Below are 11,715 nucleotides of genomic sequence, written 5' to 3' on the forward strand. Positions count from 1 at the left end.
ATGACCAGAAAATGACCGTTTGATTGCATTTCGGTTATTTAAAGAATGGATTTGGCTGCCTTTAGTTGACATCTCCATGTTTGTCTTCTAGGTATTTTTCAAGAATAAAAATATCTGTAATACAACAAATGCTTGTATGTTTTTCTCTTTATTGGGTGTAATGTTACGTAGCGTGCCTTTAATATATGGCTCCCCTGATCAAACGATGACAAAGAACAGAACAGAAACTAGGTTTTCTATAAAAGCAAAGTTATTTTATTTGAAAACAACCTTCCATTTGACCAGTGTTGAGACAAACGTATTAAAAAAAAAAAAACATAAATATGTGCTTTATACAGCGTATGTACATTCATAAGTTATGGACCTTCTATTTACAGAGGTTTTCCCTGAGTTTGAGTCCCAATATGGGAAAGATACAAGCATTTACAAGCTTAAGGCAATTCTTACAAAATGTGGAAAGAACAGCGATATTATGACGTTTCAACAAAAAAGAGTATGTCCACAATGAAAAAATACATATACATCTATATTAGATTATTTTAAGAGTTGGGCTGGGTACCGTTAAACGATACCAGTATGGTATATAAAAAATGTTAAGGTACTGCTGGTATCAAAAAAATAAAAAGTAGCTACCAAAAATAAAAAATATGTCGTTAGACCCAGGTTTTGACACTGTTGGTCCAGGGACAGCATTAAAGGAAGTGACTTGATTGTTTCAGCTCAAATAAATGATGCAAATGTAAAAGAAATAGTCTTTTGTGGAAAAAAAATAAGATATGTGTTCTGTTTTCTGGTTCTAGATGAAGAAATATTTGTGTATAGGAGTCATTCAGGTATCGGTATCATAAAACAAGTATTGTTAAAGTACCCGTTTAAAAAAAAAGAGTGCTCCCCTTAACCCCTTAACTCCCACCTGAACCGAGCACATTTTCTCCAGTTTGGCTTTACCCCAGTCCAAAAGCTTCTGGAAAAAAGGTGTGAAAATAGCAACAAAACTGAGACGAAAACAATGATGGAAATGTGACAAAAAAGTGATGAAAAATTGATGAAAAAGTGGCAAAAATGTCACAAAAATGTCACAAGAAATTGACAAAAAATGACAAAAAAATGACAAAAAATGACAAAAATGTCACAAAAATTTGATAAAAACTTGACAAAAAAATGACAAAAATGTAACAAAAAAATGACAAAAATGTGACAAAAAAATGACAGAAATGTGACAAAAAATGACAAAAAAATGTGACAAAATGTGACAAAAGAATTACAAAAATGTGATAAAAATTTCACCAAAAAATTGTCAAAAAATTGTCAAAAAAATGACCAAAAATGACACAAATGTGACAAAAATGTGATTAAAAAAAATTGACAAAAATGTGACAAAAAATGACAAAAAAAAATGACAAAAATGTTACAAAAATGAGTTGAATACCCGACAAAAAAATGATGGAAAAAAAATCTGATGACTTGAGGAAAAAGATCCTCTCGGTTCAGGCGGGAGTTAAGAGGTTAAGAGGCAGCAACTGTTCATCTTGTATATAAAATAAGTTGAATTTGAAATTAAATCTATATCTACATTTGTTCAATTATACCCACTATTTATGCTACAATCACGATTATTTGTAAACTGGTGTAAATTCAAGAGGAGAAAAATAACTTTTTCGCTGGGACGGCTCAATTATGCCACCCCATATTGGAAAGTGAGAAAATAAACAGCAAAAAAAATAAAAAATGAATAGCAACAGTACAATTGCTCATAACGTCATGAAGTCATAACACGGGAAGTTCATGGACATAATCCTGCCGCCCGTTTCTCCACCTGTAAATTGCTTTCGTCCCTGCTTGTTGGTCTCGTTGAGTAGAGTTCAGTTGAGTGTGGCCACGCGGGAGCTCTGTTTGACAAACTCTTCCTCCTCAGACTCTTCGTCCCAGTCGTCCTCGTCTTCGCTGTCGGAGTCTTCGTAAAAACTGATGGTGGCCTGGACGGGGAAGTTTCTGAGCAGCGCCTCTCCGTCGCTGTACAGGTAGTCGAAGGATTTGGATTTAGGCCAGAACAGTCTGTTTGGGAGACAAGAGGGGGTTTGGATGTAATTCTTCTGATTGCTTTTCATCAATTGATAACAAGCAGTGGTTTCAAAAACGACGGCCTCCAAAAGATAAAAACTTTTGTGCCTCTTTTAGTTTAAATCTTACTTTTCTGCTAGGTACCAAATTCTTAATGTAAACCAACAGTCTTCACCGTGTTCCAAAGTGTGCTACGGGGTGCCACAGGGTTCAGTGCTTGGGCCAATATTATTTATGTTGTACATGCTCCCATTAGGAAACAAAATCAGAAATCACAATATAAATTTTCACTGCTACGCGGACGACACACAGCTGTATTTATTATTGAAACGAGCTCTAGCGTCAAAGCCATGAAGACCTGGATGACTGTAAATGACCTCCTTTCATTACATAGTTTTGTTTCGTTGTCTTAATATTTCTGCAGCCCTGTGAGGCAGCTCCTGTTGTGATATTGGGCGATACAAAACAAATGATTGATTGATTGAAGACGAGACAATGAGAGTGTTGTAAAAGATACACTTGGACATATTTTTCTTTCACCACGTTTCTTGATTTTAAGGGAATTGCAAAAAAACTACACATAAAAGTCTGGGTTTTGTGGCACCATCACGGCCCTTTTTGCAAACCCCAAAATGCTTTTATGACTCGTGTATGTTTAAAAATTAAATGCACGAAGGGTAGACTGACCTGACTGGGTGCTGGAAAGTTTGAGGTTTCCCATCGGAGGAGAAGCAGCCCGGCACCGTGGCTCTGGAGTACGGCTGAAGAACAGAAAAAACAGGACGTGAGTGCACCGCATGCCGCATTAATACTTCAACATCAACGGGCTATTTTTGCACTGGGACTCAAGACGCTTTTGAACCGGCTTTAAGCTCCAAAAATCGACCCCTTTGCAAAATAATATGGGGAGGATATTTGTTTCGGCTCTAGCACAGCAGAGGTCTGCGTTAGCACCTCGCTAACCGTGTGAGGACTGTCACGAGGTGTCTACTGTCCAGTGGAACAGCGGGAAGTTCCCTCTCACTCAGGCGCTAACTGGCTGTGTGAAGAAGTCTCCAGAGGTGTTTCCTTTGGCAATGCTGCTTGCTCCACAATAACCTCATTTGGAGCTTAACACTGCTGTACTGTTTTGTAAAAAATATATCTCATTGTATTTGCAATTACTAGTCATTTGTTTTCTACAATTAAGAAAGAAAGAAAGAAAAAAAAGACACTATTACAAACTGGTACACTTATAAATAAATACACTAATACGCTAATAAACGTGTAATATTGACTTAAGGAGGCGCCATATGGCCAAGTATGGGTACAACACCACCGCCTAGTCGCCTTCTTGTATTTGAATAAGGCACCTACAACATTTCAATCCAAACAAACAACTTTTGTGCTTCTAAAACGCAGTCTATGCTTTATTTCCAGTGCTAGATAAGACATTGACTATTTACGTAGGAACTAACTGATAAGATGGTGCTAAAGTGCTTGAAGCTGACACTTTACTTTAACAGAATCGCAACCACTGACGAGTTCCTCATGACCCGGCCTCCTGGAACAACATAGGGGCTTTCCTGCGCCGCCTTAATTAGCAACGCATCAAGACACTAACTGTTTAAATAAGGCCTCTCTCTCTCTCCCTACTCCTACAACAGCTATTTCGAGAGTCCATTACCAGAGAGAGAACGGTAAACTCTGTGTGGTTAATATGAATGCGGTGACACTTACACAGGCTTGTCTGCTCCTCTGGCATCTGATTGAATCGCTGCTGCCGGATAACCACGGTCTCCACAGAGGCATCTGACTGCAAGAAAAATGACAAATGGGAAACGTTTCCTATTAAAATATGCTTTTACAAAAGATATATCACATAAAGCATCTGAGAAAAAGCTTGAGATGGGTAAAAATTGGTGTAAAAACATTGCATTAGCTAATATTAACTACATGAGCAAGCGGGCAATGTAGGTGGAAGTGAAAATCTGAGCATTTCAAATATTCAGGGTTTATTTATGTGCTAACTACTGAGCATAGTGCGGATATTTTACCAGAAAGAATATACCAAATACTTGAACATACGGCGTAAAGCATTATATGACTTTTTGTTTTTGAAAGTTTTGTGTGTTACTCCATAACAGCTGATTAGTTGATTAGAACTTTTCAACCCTTAATATATAGAAATATTTCTTTGAAGTCTATGGAGATTTGGGGATTTTCATTTTCGGCACCAAGGGAGCCTGAACTGTTGAGTTCCAGAGAGTTGGAATGTTATAAAGTCAACGTTGCCATGGAAATCTGCCATGATAGTAGGAAGTAGAATTTTGATTTCTATGCAAACATATATTGTTAGTGAACTTTAGTTAAAAACACGACACGAATGTAGAAAAAAGAGCCAGGAAACAAGTCGCGTCATTACTGGTATATATCTGATACACTGTAGTACTATGTAAAAGATAACAGTAGCCTTGTCTAACACTCTATAATCTATAATCGCTGTACAGGTAGTCGAAGGATTTGGATTTAGGCCAGAACAGTCTGTTTGGGAGACAAGAGGTTTGGATGTGATTCTTCTGATTTCTTTTCATCAGTTGATAACAAGCAGTGGTTTCAAGAAAAGATAGACTTTTGTGCCTCTCTTGGTTTAAATCTTACTTATCTGCTAGGTACCAATTTGTTCATGTAAACCAACAGTCTTCACCGTGTTCCAAAGTGTGCTACGGGGTGCCACAGGGTTCAGTGCTTGGGCCAATATTATTTATGTTGTACATGCTCCCATTAGGGAACATAATCAGAAATCACAATATACATTTTCATTTCCGGCACCAAGGGAGCCTGAACTGTTGAGCTCCAGAGAGTTGGATGGAATGTTATCAAGTTAACGTTTCCATGGAAATCTGCCATGATAGTAGGAACTAGAATTTTGATTTCTTTAGTTAAAAACACTACACAAATGTAGAAAAAAGAGCCAGGAAACAAGTTGCGTCATTACTGGTGTATATCTAATACATTGTAGTGCTATGTAAAAGATAACAGTAGCCTTGTCTAACACTCTATAATCTACTTGGTTAATTTTTATGGAGACAGAATCCCAGAAATCTCAGTAAAGTGAGCTTTTTTGTGTGGGTGTTTTAGATATGGGGATTGGGGTTCCCAAACTGTCAATCTAGACCAAAACGATATAATTAGCCCCATATTTCGTAAAATAAGTAAATAAAAATAAAATCAAGTTGAAAAAAACAAACAAACAAACAAACAAACAAACAATAATACAATGGCTGAATGATCTTGTTCTGAGGGCTTCTAGAATGTAAAACAATATATATTTTTAAATCGGAATATCAAATAAAAAGGTGAAATTGAAATGCTAGCTAACCTCTTGACTCCCGCCTGAACCGAGAAAATTTTCTCCAGCTTTACCCAAATCCCGTAGGCCAGTGTAACACCTCATTTGAAAGCTAAGACCTACAAAACTAAATTGATCTTTTTCCTCACATTATCAGATTTTTTTTCATCACTTTTTTGTTGGGCAGTCATCTCATGTTTGTCAAATTTTCGTGACTTTTTTGTCACTTTTACGTAAAAAAAAAAAACGGTTTTTTTTTGTCACTTTTTTGTCAAATCATTCACATTTTCCCGTCAAATTCGTATCGCTTTTTTGTCCATTTTGTCTCAATTTTTCGTCAAATTTTTCTCACTTTTTTGTCAAATTTTCATCCATTTTTTCTCAATTTTTCGTCAAATTTTTCTCACTTTTTTGTCAAATTTTCATCCATTTTTTGTCACTTTTTCGTCAGTTTTTTCTCACTTTTTTCACATTTTCATCCTTATTTCCGTTTTGTTGCTATTTTCACACCTTTTCCCCCCAGAAGCTTCTAGATTGGGGTAAAGCTGGAGGAAAAAGTGCTCGGTTCAGGTGGGAGTTAAGGGGTTAACGTCAAAAAATCTAATCTCGAAACTGCACAGCGTCGCCATAGCAACTGTCCACACGCCTTCACCAGTACTTGACGGTCCGCGCGTTAAAAGTGAAGATTACCGTGATTTCAAAGTAACCAGTGAGTCTTTCGGGCCGGCGGCGCATACCTGGCGGTCGTATCCGTGCGTCCGTTCATTATCACCGGCCGCGACCACGGAGCAACACCGAAGGAAGGCTTCACAACCAGGCACGCCGAGCTCATCTTCCCCGTGTGCCTTCGCGCTGAACGCCGAAAAACAAACACGACCCGAGCGAAAAAAGACAATCCTGGAGGAGCACGAGGTCGCAGATGTCCGCAGAGGTGAGAGCCGTGTCTGGTGGTGGTCGGAGCGGTGGTCCCGGGGGTTTATAAAGCCGCGAGCCGAGGAGGGAGGGGGGCTGGCCCGGCTGCTGCTGTTTGTTCATCCTGGCTGGGAGGGGGGTGCCACGGCCAAATGATCGCATTTAAGAGGCAAAACAGCCCCCCTCTGGTGACAAATGATGAGCAACGACAGACTCATCGATCATTGTCAGAAACTTGGGCGAACTCGAGGAATTTACACGCAGGGCTAATGGAAGATTGGAAAATTAACTGAATATCTTTCTGATATCAAACAGATAAAACAAGGCGCGTGGTTTTTAGATGATACCCGTTTATAAAAGATTGACATGCGAGGAGACATTTGACTATTGGAACGTCAATCATCAAATGAGTATCATACAGGGAAATGACCACATATATTTAACCTATTATCACCCGCCTAAACCAAATGCAATCTGTCCTCTTTGGCTATTATATAGGCCTGTGTAACACCTCATTTGAAAGCTAAGACCCACAAAACTGACCTTTTTCCTTGAGTTGATGCTGTGTTGTGTCACCTTTTTTATGTTTTTTTTTCTTTCTTTTTTTCTTTTTCTTCATTTTTGTCACTTTTTGTTGAGTTTCTGTGACATTTTTGTTGAAATCTTGTCATTTTTTTGTTGAATTTTTGTTGAATTTTTGTTGAATTTTGTTGAACTTTTGTTGAATTTTTGTTATTTTTTTGTTGAATTTTTGTCACATTTTTGTTGCGTTTACATCCATTCATTTTTTGTGGCTGTTTTGGTGCTTTTGTCCCAAGAAGCTTTTTGATTAGGGTAAAGCCAAACTGGAGAGAATGGCATCCGTTCAGGTGGGAGTTAAGAGGTTAAAGGGCCCTAAGGGACATCTGCCAGGGGTCCTCCTGACATCAATGAAATTTCAGATGGGTTATTCATATTCCATAAACCGCCAGGACCCCACCCTGTCCCCGACTACAAAAGAAAGTAGACCGCAATTTTGAGAAGACATAAGAACATTTTTTGAAGCACACAGAACAAATTGAGGCAATCTTGAGGGCCCCCGGTAGACTGGGAATACCCATGCACGCTGTGTGTGCTCAAATCATTTCAAACTGCACAGCAGCCTGGGGACCATGGCCGAAAATGTTCGCATGGATTTGGGGACCAATCACAGAGCGAGGAGGGACGGCAAGACAATGACGCGCTATTCGATATATGGAAGCTTGTAGTTTGTTAACGGATTAAAACATTTTTTTTAAAGTTTATTTACGGATCCAACTTAACAGCAGAGACGCCATATTTTGATCAAGCTTTAGACCATGTTCTAAATAGTTTATCTCGAACGTTTACAGCGGGTACGTCATACGTCATCGGATACGATTGGCTGTGGTTACTGCAAACGCATGATAGACTTTTGTAGCGCCCAATAAACGGCTATGGACGATCGTAAACCACACCTCTCCTACGAGAAAATGAATTGGTGTCCCCAGCCGCATAGTCTGGATATAGGCCTGAGCCTATATATCAACGGACAGAGTAGAAGAAGCTAATCTCGTTTTAATTGCTAGGTCCATAGCATTGATAAGCACTGCTAAAACTTGATCTTCAATTCAATGAAGGTTAATTACTTTGCTATTGCGGCATGTTAACTCAGAAATTATTTAACCCGTCGCATATCAGCATATACATGTCATACTATTTACTATATTATACTAAGGTTTGGTACCAGAAAAAAAGTCAAGGTCTTACTGATAGCAAATAGAGAAAAACAAAAAAACACAATACCAAAAACTGAAAAAAAAATAAAAATAAAACAAAAAAAATAAAAGAAAAAAAGCACTGAATAATCATGACAAAACACAACACAAAAAACACAAAAACTTGAAAGATAACCAACCCATAGGCGCCGATTCCGTGGGTGCTGCGGGGCTGGAGCACTCACTCAAATCTTTGGGCGAATTTTCCCTTATTACAAAATGATTCAATAAATATCGTCCATCCATCCATCCATCCATCCATCCATCCATTTTCTTCCACTTTTCCATTGTCAGGTTGTGGGGGCAGCCATTGGCGTTGCCCAAATCACATTGCACCAGCCCCTATGGCTCCTCCTGCAGGTGGTGGGTCCACAGAAGGACGGCCAAATGCATGAGCGTGGGTGGTTTTTCACATTAATGTTCATTTAGCTCCATTTGTAGAGCACCGGGCTCCCAAACAGAGACTGTGAGATCAACCCCAGCCCTGACTTTTTTTTTTTGGGACTGGGAACCCAGTCCCCAGTGTGATATTGAACGAATAAGATCAGATGAGTTGTGTAGTCACACATTGTAAGCCAACAATAGTAATGAAGTAAAAGTATTTAAAACCCGTGTGATGTCTAGCATGACTTTTAATTACGTTATGACCAGCTAATGCAGTAGCCAACTTCAGAGCCTGCCGCCTGAAATGATACCCATTTAGGCTCAGCAGGCGAGGTCTAATTTGAATCCAATTTTCGGGCCCATAATTAGTTTACTGCTGCTCCCCGCTGTCTTTCTCACAGATGGTGTCTGACTTTTCTCCTGCTTGTTGTTTCAGACAACCTCTCGGCTCGAGATTTCTCACCGTCCCACGGAGACGAGCTGTTTGGACAAGAGGAGGCTTCGCACCCAAATGTTCAACAAAAACAACTCAACAGTGCCGACAGGAGTTCAACGGCCGAAGTCAATTCAAAGTCAAAATTTAAAGTCTTTGAATGGTCTTAAGAGGTTTTATAAAGTTTCTCAACTCTGAGCACAATCAAGTCATATCGTACCTTTAGCAATTTATTGCAATCAGATTTACAATTTCACTAATTGCAAAAGCAAATCTCAAAAATTAAGGTTTGAGGGACTGGCGTGAACCAGTTATTGAAAGTTAGTGGAAGCAGAGCGAGGGAAGGGAGAGAGTTCAGCTTCCTGACTGCCTGGTGAATGACGCAGTTCTTCAGTCGGCTGGACCTGGCCCATCGACTCCGCAGCCTCTCCCTGAAGAGCAGCAGAATGCTGTGCTGGCACCGTACCATGCAGTAATGCAGTTGAATGGTGTATATTACATCATAAAAACTTCTGCCAGACATCACACGTAAATACTAATACTTTCCTTAAGAAAGGAAATGACTTTGTTTGTACAGGTCCTCTCACAGACATGATCACAAAGCGCTTTACATGGGACAGCTTTACATTTCCATACTCAGAGGTCAGCTACCTTGTTGGCCACAGCTACCCTTGAGTTGACAGTCTGGCGGAAGCGAGGCTGTCAAAGTGCGTCATAGGCCCCTTTGCCACCACCAACCACTCACTCAATTTTCTTCAGAGTACCCAGAGAAAACCTACGCAGACACAGGGAAGACATGCAAACTCGACACAGAAAGGCCCCATCCGGCCCGGGGATTGAACCTGGGCCCTACTAGCTGTGAAGCATGAGCTCCAAGTAAAGACTGTAAGTGACTTACAACAAGTGACTGACTACAACACAACTATCTTTTCATTGAATATATCACAGAGTCAATCGTTTTCGAGAGAGCTATAATAAAACTGTGTGGAAAAATATAGAGGCCATCTCAGTTTGTTGTCTCACTTTCTGCAACTGAGCCGCGCTGCTATTGTGGGTCAACCTGACCAGCATGTTTTGGGCGGTCGGGGAAGCTGTAGCACCCAGAGGAAACCTGGCTGGCTCCCTTCAGTCTCCTCTGGTCCTCTGAAACGGTGCAGCGCCTCCTGGGTTTGTGCCTGACTAGATACAAGGTGGTCATTTTTATACTCACTGCTGCCACCTCAGGTCTTACGCGTAACTGCACCTTCTATATTAAGCTCGTGCATGACGGCACCTCAGACCTGAAGTAACACCTTTTTGAGTGACAGTGCAGGATTTTAGAGGCAGTTGTGGTGAACAGGGCTGAGCTCATTCTACACATTAGGACATAGGTGGAACATGTAGGGGGAGGGAAATACTTAATTTGAACATTTTTAAACTCTGTATAGTCCGTTTAAAGTGGTAGACAAATCATCATGAGATCACACAATTGTTGTTGTTTTTTTCTTCTTCACATAGTTTTCCTTGGTTTGACTTTTCTGATGTTTATAATTAATACATGGACACAGCGTGTGACATAATTAAAAAGAGGTAGAATTTCACACACAGATACAATTACATCGCATGGGACTAAACAAAGACGATAAGTGTTGGAGATGAGGGGCTTTTCGGGGTTCTCTTCTCCATGCACTGTGGGATTGCCCGGTTCTCTACCTCCTGTGGGATGGTGCTCTGCGTTGCCTGGAGAAGGATCTCCAAACTATTCTGCCAAGATCACCCAGGTTAACTTTATTGTGCGACCAACACAAATTCAAAATTCTGTGTACAGGTATTGTATCAATTCTAAGACTCATCTAAATGAACTGGAAAAGCACCGAGATGCCAAGCATTAAAGAATGGCTAGGTTCATTTACAAAAACAATATCGTACGAAATAATGTAGCTAAGAGAAATGGTAATGTAAAAGTGCAATCCGAATGGTCCAAATGTTTGGACTGTCTTAAATTATAACTTTACTATAGAGATATTCCACCTGTATTTGTATTTGTTCTAGCCTAGTTCAGTGGCAGCTCTACCACACCAACGGCAGCAGCTGATTGTACAGTACGGCCCACTCAGTTTGCTGCTGTGAAAGACTGTGTTTATATAAAACTGAATACACTCTCTCATAACCCGTTTGTCTTAATCCCCATTTACCTGCATGTTTATGATCTAGATCTCTGAATGGAACTGAGTTGACTCTAACATGTACTGTTATCTTTCTTTTTGTTTTTTGTCTCTTTTCTTCTTTACTTTATTTTATCATTTTGATTATTATTTTTTTTATTTTAATTTTATGTTTTGTATGTATCCACTTATGTGGTGATAGGCTGTTGTGTTTTTGTGATTTGTCTTATTAATAATAAAAAAAAAAAGAAGAGGTAGAATTTCCATAACTGTTGATGTGCTACCATATTAGCCTAGCAACTGCATGGCAACAGAATAAGTGTCAAGTCCATATTAATATTATTATTATTATTATTTATTAATTTATTTATGTATTCATTGACACTTGAGAGTTCTGTTAATAAAAATAATTAGTTTGTAGGATAGCATTAGTTAGCTATACCAATGAGAAAGGCGTGAGTTCTATGAAAGTTTGTCTCTTCTAACTTTATATTTAGCCGAGATTAAACATGAAGGACCCTCTGCGTTACCCTGCAGCCTTTCTAATGTCCACTGGTGTAATCCTGTAATAAACACAGCACTGTCCCATCAAACTTCAAAAACACCAATACTTCTCTTCAACACGAGGTACGTGAACAGTTTTGGAAGTGCGTAAAGTCAACAGTATTAGCTGTT

General features: G+C 39.4%; 1 protein-coding gene across 1 annotated transcript; it reads right to left on the minus strand.

Moving 5' to 3' along the window:
- Positions 1-1,776: 1,776 nt before the first annotated feature.
- On the minus strand, positions 1,777-6,246 carry ripply1 (ripply transcriptional repressor 1). Its single transcript, XM_079566582.1, has 4 exons — positions 6,130-6,246; positions 3,781-3,856; positions 2,749-2,822; positions 1,777-2,055 (listed from the first exon to the last, which is right to left on the minus strand). Exons 1-4 carry the CDS (start codon positions 6,222-6,224, stop codon positions 1,863-1,865), a joined length of 438 nt encoding a protein of 145 aa, XP_079422708.1. The 5' UTR covers positions 6,225-6,246; the 3' UTR covers positions 1,777-1,862.
- Between the last annotated feature and the right edge of the window lie 5,469 nt (positions 6,247-11,715).

Source organism: Gobius niger (genome assembly GCF_951799975.1).
Source record: "Gobius niger genome assembly, chromosome: 11".
Classification (NCBI taxonomy): domain Eukaryota; kingdom Metazoa; phylum Chordata; class Actinopteri; order Gobiiformes; family Gobiidae; genus Gobius; species Gobius niger.